The following is an 18,158-nucleotide window of genomic DNA, read 5'->3' on the forward strand; positions in this document are numbered from 1 at the left end:
ACAGCAGCTCCCTCCCATTTTCCCTGAGTTTTGGTGAGAGGATAGCCCCCAAAACAGTAAGTTTAATATTTGTCATACTATATAGCTGAAGAGTAACTCCACACAGAGGTGGACTGGGAATTGGGCAAATGGGAGAAGATACTGAACTTGATTCATATTCAGTTATATCATATGAAAACAGATTGCTTCTTCTGAACAGTAAAGTGAGAACAAAGTTTATAAAAAGAACATGGTCAAGCAGATGCTGTTTCTTCTACATAGTGATTTCTGTTTTACTTTGTCAGATATAAAGTTATCATTAAAAGAAATCAGTTTATATATTTTGAACTTTTAATAGATGCAAATACTTTTAAATGCCAATAATTCACTAGGTTAAGTTAACATGGACCTTCTAGCAATTTATATTTAAGTAATTATAATTAAGTCTCTTGTTAGGAACCAAAGGGGGAAGTGTATTGCAGAGATTTTTTTTTTTTAACAGAAACCAGTAGGGATTAGCAAAACAAAACAGGTGAAAATGAACATAACCTAAATATGACAACATACGGATGGTATAAATGATGGGCATAATGAGATTCAAGATTAGATATGGTCGGTATTCACTAAAACTCTGGCAAGGATATCATTTTTTTTTTAAATAGACTTAAAACTTTTATTATGAAAGTATTAGATGTTAACTGAGCAAAAGTTATAAAACAAATAGAAATAAGTTAAAAATAAACTATATTATATTGCTTAAAGATAAATGCTGTTAATGCAGATTTATTTAATTTTATTTTAATTAAAAATTGGAAACTCACTGCATCTTGCATTCTCTTGAACATTAACTGTTTTTTAAAAACAATTTAAAATTGTTATTTTGGGTTCTAATTGTAAAATACATGATCACTATAGAAAACTTGGAAAAAATACCAAAAGATGTAAAGAAATCTCAATCATCCAAAATTCAACTAGATAGAAATAACTGATATTATTAATTTGGTACTACATAAAAAGTTTGTATCTCTTTTTTTCAGCCCAGATATTATCTTAAGCCCTTTCCCATGTCTATAAATACAGCTATACATTATGATTTTTAATGGCTCCATAATATTTCATCATATGACTGGTTTCACAATTTAATTCCCCTACTCCACATTAATTCTTTACTGTCACATATTTAATACTTTCTAAGTTTTTAGTATCAAGAAGTTGTTGCAATGAACATTTTTTTTTTAAAAGAAGATATTGGGGGTAGGAGTTTATTAATTAATTAATTTATTTTTGCTGTGTTGGGTCTTGGTTTCTGTGCGAGGGCTTTCTCTAGTTTTGGCAAGTGGGGGCCACTCTTCATCGCGGTGCATAGGCCTCTCACTATCGCAGCCTCTCTTGTTGCAGAGCACAGGCTCCAGACGCGCAGGCTCAGTAGTTGTGGCTCACGGGCCTAGTCGCTCCGCGGTATGTGGGATCCTTCCAGACCAGGGCTCAAACCCGTGTCCCCTGCATTAGCAGGCAGATTCTCAATCACTGTGCCACCAGGGAAGCCCGCAATGAACATTTTTATACTTAAATCTTTGACAATATGCATGATTACTTCATAAGGCAAATTGTTATGTTAAAAGGTGTTTTGAGTATTTTAATGCTCTTGAAATAGGCTTTCAAATATTTTTCTAGAAAGGTTTTTATCATTTTGTAACAATCCTACCACCGTATATGACAGTGACTATCTTGGTATATCCTCGAAAGTAATGAATACTAGAAATTTTTAAAAGTAGTTATCAACTTGATGGATGAATAATGGTATTTTTCAATCATTTTTAATTGGCATTTGTCTAATTATTGACGAGGCTAGCACTTTTTAAAATCCTTTTTTTTACCAATGATAATTTTTCTCTTATTATTTGTTCATGTACTCTGTACATTTTTCTGTTGGGATTTAATAATTTTTATTGATTTATAAAAATTATTTATATATTACAGGTATTATTATATTTGTTATAAATGTTTTATCCCAGTTTGCTATTTGTCTTTTAATTTTACTTATGGTATATTTTTGATAAATGGAAGGGTTTTAAAAAATGTATTTTTACTATTTAAACAGCCAACATTATCAATTTTTGTTTTTATGATGTTTTCCATTACTTTTATCCTTAAAATCCTCTCCCATTACAGACACTGGTAGTCACCTACATTTTCTTCTATTGTAAATTTTTACTTTACGTATAATTCTTTAGTCTATCTGGAATTTTATTTTTGTATATGGTACAAGTGAAGTAAGAATCCAAGTAATTCTTCAAAGAGTTAACTAACTGATGCAATATTGTTGACTAAATAACCTTTTCTTCATTGACTGAGATGCCATTTCTATCAGGCTTTATATTTTTATATATGCTAGACTATTTCCAGCCTATACTATGGACTATAGCAGAAGTTTCGGCAAGCTCTTACCCTCCACACATTCTTCTTCTTTTTTATAACTGTCTTGGCTACTTTCAACCATGTTTACTTCCTGATGATTATTAGAATCATTCTACTAGAGCAAAAACAACTTTCTCCAATGAAAAACAAACAAAAAAATTAAAAAATAAACAAAAAAGCCAAGCTTTGATTGGAATTAGATTCAATCTCTAAATTAGTTTAGGAAGTACTAATATCTTTATAGCATATTCAGTTCTTAAGAATATGTCTCTCCAATTATTCAAGTCTTTTACATCTCCCAATAAGGTTTTGTACTTTTTGTCATATTAATTCATTCATAACATTCCTAACTATTTACGCTTTTTGGTTGCAGTTGTGCATGGGATTTTTACATTATATTTCAAAAACAGTATATATGAAGAAATATTAATTTTTGTATATTTATTTTATATCTGGCTACTTAACTTTCTTCTAACATCTAAGTTTTCTTAGTTGATTCTTTTGAATTTTCTAAGTAGACGATCATATTACCTACAAATACAACTTTGTGTCCTCCTAAATCACAGGTATACTTGTTTTGGGGTACGAGAAATTATTCCTGAACAAAGACATGTAGAAGGAGAAAGAGAGGGCCTAACAGATAAGAATTCAGAAGCATGCAGGGCCACTTGAGCAAACGGCTAAGAAGCAATCCAGGCCCTATAAAAGGGATAATAAAATTTACCTAACATGAGAAACAAAAGTTATAGTACTGTCACAACAGGGAGCAGGCCTTTCTATTGAAACTCTCTCTCTCTCTCCCTCTCACTCACTCACACACACACACACACACACACACACACACACTTGCAAAAGCAGAATGCTCTTTATGTAAGATGATTTTAATCCTGACTTTAGGACGGAAATGGAGAAATACATAGTTGGAAGGTCAGTGAGAAACCATGGTATGTAAATGAGGTAAACAGAATCTGTAAGAGAGTTTCGGTGATGGGAGTAGTGATGACTAAAAAGCAAAGTCCTAGGGTTGGTTACTGCCTGCAAGTAGAAGGTAAGAAATTATCTTGTAGTTATGATAAGAAAGCTGTAGAAGGGAAAAGATGGAAGGGAAAAAAAATTTTTTTTAAGTTTTTTTTAAGTTTTCTTAAGTTTCTACCATAAGAAGATTAAAGAGTTAACAGGACATCTAATTAGAAACGTCCTCCAAAGAATAAGATATAAACTGAACAAAACAGGTGAGAAAGATAGATCTGAAAGTCATCTACAAATGGTAAAGGAGAGTATAGTAGCAAACTAGGTTCTGTAAGAAGATGAATCATATAATTAAGCTGGAGGCATATACAAGCAAGACAGATTCTGGGCTACAATACCAGAAGATGACTCCAATAAAGGCAACCCAAAGGAAAAAGGATCAAGCAAACATGACAAAGATAAAGATGAAATGTTACATCAGAAGTAGGAAGAAAAACAGTTCTAAAAATGACCTGAAGGAAATTGGATTGGATCTAAAACACATCTGAATATATATTAAAAAAAATAAAAAACAGACAAAACACTGTATGATCAAGCAATTCCACTCCTTGGTTTATAGTTCTACTCATAACTGCCCCAAACTAGAACCAACCCAAATGCACTCTAGTGGGTGAGTGAATAAACAAACTATGGTACATCCATAAGATGGAATACTACTCAACAGTAAAAAGGGATGTTTGATACATGTAACAACTTGGATGAATCTCAAAGGCAATATGATGAGTGAAAGAAGCCAGTCTCAAAAAGAAGAAACCAGTCATAGTTACATATTATGATCCCATTTATATGACACTCGAGAAGACAAAAGTATAGGGATGGAAAACAGATCAGTAGTTACCAGGAGTTATTAGCAAAGGGACAGCATGAGGGAATTTTGCGGGGTGATGTAAATGTTCTGCATGTAGATTTTGGTGGTGGTTACATGAAACTATACACATGTTAAAATCTATAAAACGGTACACCAGAAAAGTTAGTTCTACTTCATAATAATATACAAAAAATAGATACAGTATCTTATAACACTTACATTCTATTATTCATTATTTGGAGTACTGTTCATTCTTTAATGCATTCTTATGCAAGATGATACTCGTGTTCATCAAGGTTCCGAAATTTAACTAAGTTTCATTATATTTTTTCCTGAACATAACTTACAAATCATTCTCTTTCCACAACTGTTTCAAAACTAAATTAAAATCTGAAAAAATTAACTTTATTTCTCAATCATTGTCATATTTATTGAACAGATGTCTGATGATAAGTGATAGCTTACTGCTTAAAAAAATTTCAACACCAAAAACTATTCACCTTTCCATCTGTAGAGAAGACAGAGAATGAAGAATTGGAACTACAACCTTAGCTTTGCCAAACACTTCTATATAGTAGAGCATTAATGCTTGTTGTCTTCAAAGAAAAACTAGGACACCCCTGTTTGTGACTAAAAAGCTGTGAGATTCTACATTATTTTTAGAAAACATTTTTATTCAAAGTTGTCTGTCAATATAGCATAAAACAAAAAGCTGCTATAATGTATGGATTTTGCTATCAATGTGCCTTATGTTACCACTGGAATCATGACTTCCTCCTCAGTCCAACCTCAAAAATCATCTACATGGAAGGGAAGCCAGAGACAATAAGGATACTGTGCTTGATTTAATGATCACAGGAGCAATCTTCCCTAAACATAATTCAGTACAATTCTGACCTTTTCAGAACCTTGCTAATCTTATGACTTGTCATCAGGTCCCTTCTGCCAACCTACTGAGTACGATAACATCAATTTCTACAGGTGTGTTACTTAAATAAAGGCAAGTTCTTACTGCAATAAATTAGGAATCAGGTAAGGAAGATGTCAAGATTAATGTTCACAGATTAATATAGCTGAATTATCAATAAACCCTTTACTGAAGAGTTTAAAGTTCCACAATGCAATTCTCTTCAACTCACTGACTTCTAGCTCTGTTCTTACCATTTGCAAAGTCTTCCCCCATAGAAAAAGAGCTGATGCTGTTGAGCCCCTGGCAACAGCCTTGGAAAATGGCTGTTCTATATTTAGCTAGTTTGACCTATATGCAAGTGTTCATCTTTGTCAGCCTGGACTGTCCAGAATCACAGAGGTGATGCTTTTCTTTATTATGTAACACATATATACTCTCCATGGGGTCATTAACTGAATATACCAAGCCTTTCTGGATGTAAAGATTGAGAAAAGTATATCAGAAAAAGCTGGCTATGATTAATATCTACCTAGAAATTCTTTGCCAACTCAGTTTTATTATTAATAGTGTCATACTTAAACTGTCTGCAAGTTTAAAAACAGCACCAAAGATACCTATGCATCCATTTGGAAACTATCACAACAGATTTTATAAAATGCTTCTCACCTGCACCTAATGCTTAATCTTCAGTATACCATTAGGGTCCACTTGAAAAACAATTTCAGTTTTTAATTTTCATTGTTAAGCAGTTTTAACTATTTATAAAGATTGATATCTCACGACTACGTTTTTTCTAGAAGTATTCCACAGGAACAAAACGGAAAATATATTTTTTTAAAAACAGAAAAAAACCTCATTCTATCTTGCAATTACTGTGTGGGTCCACTGGATCTTTTTATAAATCTAAGATATATTATGCTATCTCAAAATTCTAGAAATTATGTCATCATTACTCATCAATTATTCCTAACTGTACTGAAAAAGATTAAAATAATAAGAAAATAAACGGATGGAATTGCTCTGAAGAATGATGCAATAGTGAAAAAAATATCACGATGACACCAACTTCCAGCTTTTTCATTGTGTTGCCCAAAGTATTGCATCTTCTCTCAAGAAGGTATAAAAGAAGTCTAGACACCACCCACCATCTTTGTTGCCTGATTTTAGCTTTAACTGAACACAGTTGAGAATTCAGATTTTTGTTTGTTTTTGTTCCTTGGCCTTCCTTGGCAAAGAAAAGAAAATCAACAGAGGAAAATATTTCCTAATTATTAGATGAATCCAGAGATGAATGCAAAGAGTGATACTGCAGCACCTGAGACACAAACGAAGATGGTGACATGGATCAGTGTAAGTAAAATCTCAGACTCTGTGCCTCCAGATAATGGTATCCTACATAGATTTTCTCAAACTCAAGGATGACTGAATATTTCTTGTTTAATAGTTTATTTATTTATTTTTGGCTGCTTTGGGTCTTCATTGTTGCGCACAGGCTTTCTCTAGTTGTGGTGAGTGGGGGCTACTCTTTTTTGTGGTGCGCAGGCTTCTCATTGCGGTGGCTTCTCTTGTTGCGGAGCACAGGCTCTAGGCACGGGCTTCAGTAGCTGTGGCTCGCGGGCTCTAGAGCACAGGCTCAGTAGTTGTGGTGCACGGGCTTAGTTGCTCTGCGGCATGTGGGATCTTCCCAGACCAGGGCTCGAACCCATGTCCCCTGCATTGGCAGGAGGATTCTTAACCATTGCACCACCAGGGAAGCCCTGAATAATATATTTCTAAGGACAAAAAGAAAACACAGCATTTTCATCCAGTTACTTATTCAACAGAAAGTCTTTGTTGTGCAATATTTTTTTGATCAGCTAGGCCATCTCATTTTTTTCTAAAGGGACACATGACAGTATTCTTTCATCTCTTCTTTCATCTGTGTATCAGAATTTTCTTGACATGGTTTCTAGCAGACATATCCTGAAGGCAGGTATTAGAGAGATAACAAGAAGAAATAGATGATGTAGACATTTAAAAATTGGATTGGGGGACTTTCCTGGTGGCACAGTGGTTAAGAATCCGCCTGACAATGCAGGGGACATGGGTTCGAGCTCTGGTCCAGGAAGATCCTACATGCTGCGGAGCAAATAAGCCCATGTGCCACAACTACTCAGCCTGCACTCTAGAGCCCGCGAGCCACAACCACTGAAGTCCACGAGCCTATAGCCCGGGCTTCGCAACAAGAGAAGCCACTGCAATGAGAAGCCCGCGCACTGCAAGGAAAAGTAGCCCGTGCTCGCCACAACTAGAGAAAGCCCATGTGCAGCAACAAAGACCCAATGCAGCCATAAATAAATAAAGTTAAAATGATACTTAAAAAAAATTAGATTGGCCATTCTAAAAGGTGTATACAAATCTAAAAATAAAAATATTTTGCAATTATGGAGTGCCTGGTGTCCATCCCCTCTTCAACAAAATTATAAGCCAAAGATTTTTAAAAAAACTCTGCAAGTATTGTCTTGACGATGCAAGTAGAAGAACAAGAAGTAATGATAAGCTATAATCTATTAGAGATGTATTTGAAATTTAGAATCAGTGTACAAGTTCACGCATGACAACTGATGAACAGTTAGTTACATACAGAGGCTCCTGCGCATTTTGGGTATATATCTATCGATCAATCAGTAGATATCTTCAAACCCAGGAAAATATGGAATAAAAATTTGGTTTGCTATATTTAAGCTCTATTAAATATTTTAATAGTCTCTACTTCCCTTTATTTTTGTTTGTAAGTGATCTGTAATCAACTTAAAAACAGTTTTTAAAAAGAAGTTCTTTCAACCCAGATAGTAAATGGTAATGACTATTTTTCTTGGTATTCTGAGAGGTAAAAAGATATCTGAAACAAAAAATATTGTAGTATTAGGAACGAACTGTAAAACCGAATTGGTTCTGGGACTGTCTGAAGAGTTGAGATCAGTTATTAGACTTGCAGTAATATACCAGGATGCAATGGAGCTGAGATGGCTAGAGATCTGAATATGAACAAGAACTTAACAGGATATAGGGAAGCAGGGGAGAAAACCACCTTGTGTAAAACTGAAATGATTAAGCACCCAACAAGTAGATCTGAAGCAGTAGAAGGGTTGTTATAAAGGCAATGTTTAAAATTTATTTTTACCATCAACAAAAATAAGAAAAAGTAGGAAATGACAGGATAAATTAGATTTAATAAAGCTTACTAGATTAAGAAAATAGATATTATGTTTCTGGGTGTTATGCATATTGATCCATGTAAATCTGTTATTTATTTTAATGTCTAAGATGATACTCCATTTCCTACTGAGAAGAATCAAGATGTTTCTAGTTTTCCCCCCATTGCATATAGTGTGGCAATCAACATTCTGGTACATGTCATTTGGTGAACTACTGCAAGAGTGTTTCTCTAGCGTAGCTGTCTTGAAGTAGAACTCATGGGTCATGAGGTTTATGCATCTTCATTTTTGTAAGATGTCAAATTAATCTGCACAATATTACTCACTATTTTTCTAATTTATACTATGACTAGTAATGTATATGAAGCCCTGTTTCTCCATAACCTCATCAACTTCTGGCATTATTAGCCTTTGTAAATTTTATCAGGTTGTTTATAAGGTGATTTCTCTTTTATTATGCATTTTCCTGAGCATTATTTCATCTGCTTATCATCAGATGGGTTCTTCCTCTGAGAAATTGCCTGTTCATATCCTTTGCCAGTTTTTAAAAAAAATTGTGGTGTTTGTCTTTTTCTTACTTATTATTCAGGAGTTACTACAGAGAATTTATTATAGAAGAATACCAATTTTTTGTGGATTATATGGGTTGCAAACACCTTCTCTAGTTTGAGACATTTGTATCCAGTGTAATTTGTCAGAGAGAATTTTCTTTATATTAATGCAGCCAAATAAACATTTTTTTTCTTTTATGGATTTAATTTCTATACCTTATTAAGAAATTCTTCCCTAGCCTCAATTCTTAATGCCTTTCCCTAGTTTTCTTCTAAAAATTTTCTCTTGTAAGTTTTAGTTTTGTTTTTTGCAAATCTATTTTGTAATTCTGTATGAAGCGAGATAGGGACTGCATTTTATCTTTTTCCAAACAGAGAGCCAATGATCTCAGTCCCACCATGTTACAGTATATCATTTCCCCTCTGATTTGTATTGCCACTTTTCACGTAACAAGTTCTTCCTGTGTTCCTCTATTTCCATGGTCTGTTTTTGCATGAATATATAAAATTGTTTCAATTACTATAGCTTTCCAGTAAGTCTTGATATCTGAATAAGTAACTTTTCATTATTCTCCAAAATTTTCATGAGTCTTCAAGCATCCAAAAAAAAAAAAGTCAAATTCCAAAAAAGTCCTGTTAGACTTGACTGGAAAAGCACTGAACTTACAGATTAATATGGACACAACTGTCATTTTTATGATAATGTCAGGATTCCCATGTGAACATGTTCTATCTTACCATTTATTAGCTCTTGAAAAAAGATTTTCAAAAATGTTTATAATTTTCTCATTTAACGTTCCTGTTAGATTTAATCCTAGTTACCTTATCATTCTGACTGCTATTGTAAGTGAAATCTTTTTAAAAGGTACATTTTCAGTATCTTCACATTTTCTTTGAGTCTTGTTATTCCTTTCTTGCCTTCTGAAGTATTTGAGTTTTCTTTATTCCTTCCCCCACTCCTCCTTCATGCCTTGGAAAAGCTTGAGAACTATAAACAATTTTCACATAAACATTTACTTAAGTTTTATGTTAATTAACATGTCTAACTTCTTCCCAAATAACACAAGGATCTTACAGGGATTCAACCCACTTCCCACATGTTTTGTTCCGTATTTTAGTTCTATCCTTAAAAAGATATATTGATCATCATTATTATTTTGTACAGTGAATGCTTCTTAAATTTAACCTCTTTTAAAAGTTTTTATTGTGGAATATGACATACATAGAGGGAAAGTTCCACAAATGTGAATGTATGTCTGAAGAAATTGTCACAAAATGAACATCCATGTAACCATAACAAGGCACAGAGGAGTGCCAGCATCCTGGCAGTGCCTCCTCACCACCCTTCCCCAACACCCCTCCCCCCCGTGCCGCAAAGGCAACCACAATCTGATTTTTAAGGTAATTATTTCTCACTTTCCTTTATAGTTTTACCAACTTAGAAGCATGCATCATTAAACACTGTACTTTAGTTGAGCTGTATATAAATGGAATCATACAGTATATATGATCCTTTCTTGTGTTTTCTTTTGCTCAACATTTGTTAGATTCACAACTGTGTACAGCCAGTCTATTTTTATTACGATACAGTACTTTATTGTATATTTACATGACAATGTAAATTCTAAGTTGACAGCTATTCTCTTAAAAAATGACATTCAACTGATTTGATTTTCGTCATTTCTGTTGAGAAGACAGCTGCCAGCTAGTTGTTGTTTATTGGAAGGTAATCCTTTTTTTCTCTAGCTGCTTTTGAGATTTCTCTCTCTCTCTCTCCTTTTTTTATTTTCAGCCATTTAACAATGATTATAAGTGTAGAATTCTTCAGTATTTCTTTTGCTTGAGGTTTATATCACTGCTGGAATCCATGGACTGATGTTCTTCACCCATTTTAGAAAGTTCTAAACCCTTTTCTCTTCAAATACTGCTTTTGCCCCATCCTCTTTCTCCTGACTTCCTGGAAATTTAAATTGTGCACTAGACTTTCTTGTGGTATTTATCTCTCTTCATTCCTTTCATCCTTTGTCTGTAGTTATTTTTGTCTAACATCTTTCAGTTCACTAAGTCTCTCTTTAGATGTGTCTAATCTGTTGTTTAAACTTGAGTTAATTTACTGAATTTCTCATTCCCAGAATTTCCATTTGATTTTTTTAACAGTTTCCAGTGCTCTGCCAAAATTTTCAATCTTGTTTCTCTTTGAATGTAATAAGTATACTTATTTTAAAAGTCTGTATCTGAGAATTCCAGTATCTTGAGGCCCAATTTCTATCATCGTTTCTCTTTCTTCATGTTGTTTATGTCTTTGTGTATCTGATTGCTTTTGATTATAAGCCAGGCATTGCATTTGCAAACTATAGAAATAGTTTATGGCCTTGCATGATACTACCTTCCACCAGGAAGGATCTACAATTCTGCCACATGTCTGGGGGCACTAGTGGTTTAGGAACCCTCAGCCTAATTTTAGAGAATAACATGACTCAAAGCTGATCTGTAGCCTCTGTAACAGCATGTCTGCTTCTGGTTAACACTTGCTCCTATGGTGTAGCCCTTCAGAGTTCCAGCTCAAAATGGGGCATGCTCATCAGATGTCCCCTCTTTGTGGGCCATAGGCTCTAATCTCTGTCCCCCTTATACCCACTAGCCAGTCAAGAGGGCTGCATAGCTGTTTAGCAGCTCCCTCCAGAAATGGCTAATTGCTCCAGAGAAACAGTGACCCCCATAAACTGGGACCTTTTTTTCTGGGCCTCCATTCTCCCCCTAGATCTTGTAAGCTCTCTGATACCTCCAAGCACATTAAAAAAAAAATTAAACACTTTGTTGAGCTTTTACGGTAGGCTTCAGTGGCAGGCATGATTCAAATTACCTAATCTGTCACTACCAGAAGTAGAAGTTCCAGATTTTATCTACATTTTTTACCAATTTCATTGCTCACCATTGTTTCTCGCATCCACTGTTTCCTTCTGGGTTCAATTTTCTTCATTCTCAAATATATCCTGCTTCACATTCTTCCAACAAGCTTCTGTGACTAGTTAATTGTATTAGAATTTGTCTGAAAAAACACCTTCATTTCATCTTATTCCCGAATGAGAATTAAGCTGGGTATAAAATTTTAAGTTGACAGTTATTTTTACTTAGCTCTGTGAAGATATTCTTCCACTGTTTTCTGGTCTCTCTTTCTGTTGTTAAAAAGTTTACTGTCAACATAATGGATATCCCTTTGGATGTCATCATCATTTCTTTTTTGTTGATACTAAGACATTTCTCTTTTTTTCTTTGGCATTCTCCAGTTTCACTACGATGCATCTAGATGTAAATTTCTACTTATCCCATTTGGGCTCATGGTGCTACATGAATCTAAGTATTTATGTTTATCAATTCTAGAACATTCTCAGCCGTTCTATCTTTGAATATTGCCTCTACACTATTCTTTCTATTTGGACTTCTCATTTTAACTCTGTTATCTCAATTTCTCTTTCATATTTTCCATCTCTCTATCTCTCTGTGCTACATTCTGGGTGATTCCTTTAGATCTATTCTACTGTTTATCACTTCTCTCCTCAGCTGAAACTACTGCTTATGTTTAACCTAGTTGCTGAGTTTAAAATTTTGATGATGACATTTTCCATTTATTGGAGCTATTTTAGCTTCCCCTGTGAGAATCTCTTGTGGCCTGGCTTTGTTGGAGTATCCCTTGGGGTGTGCTAAAATCTAACAACCCTATGTGGTAACATTGGCCCAGGATTCATTTTAAAATTAATTTCTCAATTTGGGGGCCCCAGACTACATAGTGGGGTGTTTATGTATGTGTGTGTGTGTGTGTGTGTGTGTGTGTTTTCAAATCCTAAGCATGAGTTAAAGATCCATGGTTTAGAATTCCGATGGCAGATTCCTCATCTCCCACTCTACAACCCAGGCAAATAGTTAAAAGGTTCTGTTATTTCTCTGTGCTGATAGGGAAATATTTTCTAGTCATGCTTTTCATTGATGATAGAGCTGCTTTGAAGGTTCCAGTTCCTAGGCCACACCTTAAGGAAGTTCAAGGACTCATTTTATGCCCCCTAGTGGATGCTAAAACCCAAATGCACACATTACCAGAACCAAAAGCTGCAGCTCATTATCTTTACTACTCTAGTTTTCAGTTTTCTTTTGATTTCTGAAGACTTCTTTTTCTTTCCTGAGAGCTCAATTGTGCATTTGAAATGATTTTAGTTATATTTTACCCAGCATTTGAAGATTTTTGTAGAAGGAAGGTTTTCAGGTTACCTAGTCTACTGTATTGCCAGAACCAGAAATCCCACTTTCCTTTAATGAAACAAATATGTTAATACTAGTATATTAGTCAAAGTTTTCCAGAGAAACAGAATCAATAGATCTATAGATCTAGTCTATCTATTCTATTGGTACCTGAAAAAAAAAAGAATATATATATATATATATATATATATATATATATATATATATATAATCTATCTATCCATCTATCTATCTAGAGATTAAATGTAAGGAGTTGGCTAACATAATTATGGAGGCTGACAAGGCCCAAGTTCTGCAGCTGGCAAACTGGAGACACAAGAGAGCTGATGGTGTAGTTCCAGTCCAAAGGCCTGCAAGCTTGAGAGCCAGGAAGAGGTGTTTCAGTTTGAGTCTGAAGGCAGGAAAAAACTGATATCCCAGATCAGGCAGTAGGAAATTCCCTCTTACTCAAGGGAGGGTAAGCCTTTTTCTTCTATTCAGGCCTTCAACTGATTGGATGGCATATCAGGGACAGTCTACAGATTCAAATGGTAAACACAACCCACCCAGAATAATGTTTAACCGATGTCCAGGCACCCTGAGGCCCAGGCAAATCAGCACAAAATTAACCATCACAATTAGTAAACTCTGGCTTGATTTTTAGTTAATTTTATTTTTTTCTAAGACCCCAATCAAGTTTTCCTTTGAGACCTAACAACTTATACCTGTCACTACAGCTGAGTTAAGTCAGTGGTAAGTAAGTTAGCTTTCTGCACATGAACCTTACACATACTTAATTCTACAAGTCCCTTTATGGATTTAATTTCTCTCTTTTAGGATAAATGAGTTCAAGTCTCTGGAAGTAATGTGGAATAAAAGTGTCACTTAAAAACATATTCATGATCTGTTTTGCAAAATCTTTGGCTCATATAATCATCTATCTTTGTATTATGAACATGTGGATATTGACATCTGCTCACAACATGTAAATCTCCCATAATCCCAGTTCAGTGACATAACTCGGTTCAAAATAAATTTTATCTGCAATTTCTTCAAACTATAAATCACAGCGACAAGTCTTCCACCATAACTCTGGGTTTCAATCATCATATAAGTGATTACAAACTTTTACTAAATTGTACTTATGTTAACATTACCCTCCTTTGCTCCTCTTCAGCATCAGCAAAGAGTTTACGAATGTTAGCCTCTGATTCTCCCACATATTTGTTGAGGATTTCCGGCCCATTGACCACTTTAGGCTCTCTTGCATTCAACATCTTGCCAATCTGTCGAGCCAAGAGAGTCTTACCACAACCTGGAGGCCCATATAACAGGATGCCTTTAACATGTTTGCAACCTAAAAAGGAAAATAAAACAGTCTTACATCAACTAACTAAAATCCAAGTAAGACATCAAAGTTTTCTTTCTTCTTCACATGAATGTTAGGAAGAATACAGCAATAGCATTAACATATATTAATATCTAGGTGCTATAAACAGAACAAGAATGAACTGAAGATCTTTTTAAAATAGAAAATCCACAAACAATTCCTACACCAGTACCAAGAGTTGAGGGGGAAAGCTGCCAATTAAAGGTCCTTGGAAAAGTATATTTGAACTATCATTGAGAACGAATACTTTTAACTCTGAAAATGTCTCTTTGACCTAAATACCTAATTAGGAAATATTACTTCTTTTTCATTATCCTTTACTTTAAAGCCAGGGGGAAAAAAGATCTGTTTTTAGGCAAGTTTAACCCAATACAGATCTATTATGATACAACAGGCTACGAAAACTGTATCTTAGTCAAAGAAATTACAGGTCTACCTGTCAATACAAGCACTTGAAGAAAAGGCAGACATGTCTGAGTTGGGTGGGTATAGAGCAATCCATAGGGTCCAGATGGATGTTACAGACTTTGTGGATGAAGTTGAATGCCCTATTTCACGTGACTATGCCAAGTGAGAAAAGTGTTTTCTCAGAGCCACCAGGATGAAAATGAAACTGAAGCTTCACAAGAATAGTATTCAATTCTTTTCTAGGCAACCGTTGCTAAATGCCTTAAAGGTATCATTAACAATAGTAAAATAGCAAGACTAATGATTTAGACTCCCTGGGATTTCTTTAGCCCACTCTACACAAGCATTTACTCCATTTCTTAAGATAAAGATGAAATTTGGTTACTGTTTACTCACTCTAGGAATTCTCACCTATTTAAGTTTCACACTTAAGATGCATGACTCTTTACTTAATGCGTTTTTTCTTTATACTACACCAAAAAAGCACTCTGTGAAATAATGAATTCTTAGATTTCAAGTGTTACACTCAAAACTACAGGTGAACAAGAAAATTTCTGGAAATGGGATACAGCGTATTTTTATGGAAAATGTCCTCATTTGGAACAAAAGCCTCAAAAAATTTTATCTTTAAGAAAAATTACGACAATACATCGAATGACTCAATAAAGTAAACCACAAGATTCAACCAACTCTACTAGAAATTTTAGATTCTGAGGAGGAAGATATTTTGGGTTGTCAGTACGGCCACTGCTTCTATCTTTGTTTCAAAAAAAGACTCCCTTTTAAATCCTTGAAAGTAAAGAGATCTGTGCTTCTGGTTAGACTTGTAGAGACAAGGGGAACTTAGTGGAAACCCTTAAAGGCTTAGATTCTTAACCATTCTCATCACAGAGTAAATTTCTGTCCTAAGAAGTGTGGCCCAGGGACTTCCCTCGTGGCTCAGTGGTTAAGAATCCACCTGCCAGTGCAGGGGAAACAGGTTCGATCCCTGGGCCAGGAAGATCCCACATGCTGTGGAGCAACTACGCCCGTGTGCCACAACTACTGAGCTTGTGCTCTAGAGCCCGCAAGCCACAACTACTGAGCCTGTGTGCCACAACTATTGAAGTCCACGTGCCTAGAGCCCGTGCTCTGCAACAAGAGAAGCCACCGCAATGAGAAGCCCGTGCACCACAATGAAGAGTACTAGCCCCCGCTCACCGCAACTAGAGAAAGCCCGCGTGCAGCAACAAAGACCCAATGCAGCCAAAAATAAATTAAAAAAAAAAAAAAAAAAAAAAAGAACCGTGGCCCATAAACTGTCTTTGCCCTTGTCCCACCCTTGGGGCATGAGGGGTAAGGAGATAAGGGGATAAGCCTTGAGCTTCTCCTAGAGGCCAACACCACCAGGCACTGTCAGCATCCAAGCCACTGGGACACATCTGATGAGGACTTTGGAACCTGGCTCCTAACCTTCCTCTCCAAACCAACTGCTACTATCATGATTGAAACTATCTGTATAAACCATTGCAGAGGCAGGTGGTGGTGGAGGGAGTGAAACAGGCACAAGGAGGGGAGAGCCAGAAAGGATAAAATGAAGACTTGCTAAGTACCTACAAAGTACCAGCCCTCAGCCACATCTCTCCAGTCTCAACCTTCTCCAAGTTTGTCAACTTCCTTCTAACCACACTTCCTTCCATATTAAGCCATGCTTTCTTTCAAAGGCTCTCACCTCCTCAGCATTCTTATACTTCTGTGATACCTACCCTATGAGCCCTGAACACAATATGGCTTTACTGCACCTCAACATTGGCCACAGAGTATGACCAGAGAAAATCACACCACTGGCTGACTGATATCCTAACAGTCTCATGCTATCTGATTTCAGTTCTACTCTCACTGCTTTCTCAATATTGCATGCACCCCTTACCTGTTTCTGTTCATCTCCCATTCTCCTTAGTTATTACCCAGACTTCAGTGTTCTCTTCTCAAGCACTACCCATGCCATTAATTCTTAGAGATGATCTAGTTTCCTACTTTTCATATTAAAAAAAAAAAAAAAGACTATCAGGTATGAACTCCCTTCTGCTCCCTGCTTCTTTTTTTCTTTTTTTGGCCCCCCTCTTTTTTTAAACACTGCAGATTTATTATTTCACAGCTCTTTAAGTCAGAAGTTTGGGTGGCTTTGGGTGGTTCTGCTCCATTTTTCATAAGACTGAAATCAAGGTGTGGGCCAGTGGGGCTCTGGGAAGAATCCACTTCCAAGTTTATGTGGGTTGTTGATAGAATCTATTTTCTTGTGACTATAAGACTGAGATCCCTGTTTCTTTGCTGGCTGTCAGCTAGGGGTCAGGTTGATCTTTTCTCCTAGAGGCTGCCTACTTTCCTTTTGACGCTTTCTATGTGGTCCCCCTCCAGCAAGTGACTGAGTTTCTCTTATGCTTCAGTTCTCTTCAGCTTCTCTTTCTGATACATCTCTCTGCCTCTTCTGCCTTAAATTACCTTATGTGATTATGTTGGGCCCACCCAGATATTTCAGGTTAATCTCCCTATCTTTTGATGAGGTTATTAGTAACCTTAATTACATCTCCAAACCCCCTTCACATCCCTGCTTCTTTATCTACAAATTTATCTGCAGACATCTCTTTTCTCAACCTCAGCATCAGTTCTCAAAGAAGGAGCTTCCTTCCTCTTCTCCAAAGTTTAAACTGCAATTATTTGTTTTTATACTTTCTTTTCTATTAGACTGTAAACTATTCAAGGGCAGGTACTGTCTCATCAATCCTGAATTGCAGACACCCAGCCTAATGCCTAGTACATAATATGTACTCAATAAATAGCTGAATAAGTAAATTATTGATTCTTTCCCTACAAAACTCAGAGAAAATGGGGGGATAGAAGATGGTTTTTAAAAATTATTTGAAGCTCTTAAATTATGAACAGTATGTACTTTCATGGCTGAACTACTTTAAATACCTAAAAAACACCTTTGCAATGACTGGGACTTACAAATTTAGCAAGACAAACTACATACTACATAAATACTAGATTTTTAACTCTGTAACTCTGTTTTTGTACGTGGGAAATGCTCAATTTAATGTGTTTTGAATTAAATTGACTCAGATGTCATAAAATAAATAACCCACAAAATATTACCATGAAGTTTGAGAGAAAGATAAAATGCACATCTGTGGAACTTATATATAATACAGATCTGTGAAATTACAGAATTTATTCAATATAACATCAATAAGAA

At 35.4% G+C, this 18,158-nt stretch overlaps 1 protein-coding gene across 1 annotated transcript in view; it reads right to left on the reverse strand.

Moving 5' to 3' along the window:
* Window positions 1-18,158, reverse strand: part of NSF (N-ethylmaleimide sensitive factor, vesicle fusing ATPase) — a 160,973-nt gene that overhangs the window by 57,905 nt on the left and 84,910 nt on the right. Inside the window, exon 9 of the mRNA XM_082603461.1 lies at window positions 14,283-14,482. Coding sequence (XP_082459587.1) covers window positions 14,283-14,482 — 200 coding nt within the window. The remainder of the gene's footprint in view (window positions 1-14,282; window positions 14,483-18,158) is intronic.

This window comes from Mesoplodon mirus, assembly GCF_964341445.2.
Source record: "Mesoplodon mirus genome assembly, chromosome: 18".
Classification (NCBI taxonomy): Eukaryota; Metazoa; Chordata; class Mammalia; order Artiodactyla; family Ziphiidae; genus Mesoplodon; species Mesoplodon mirus.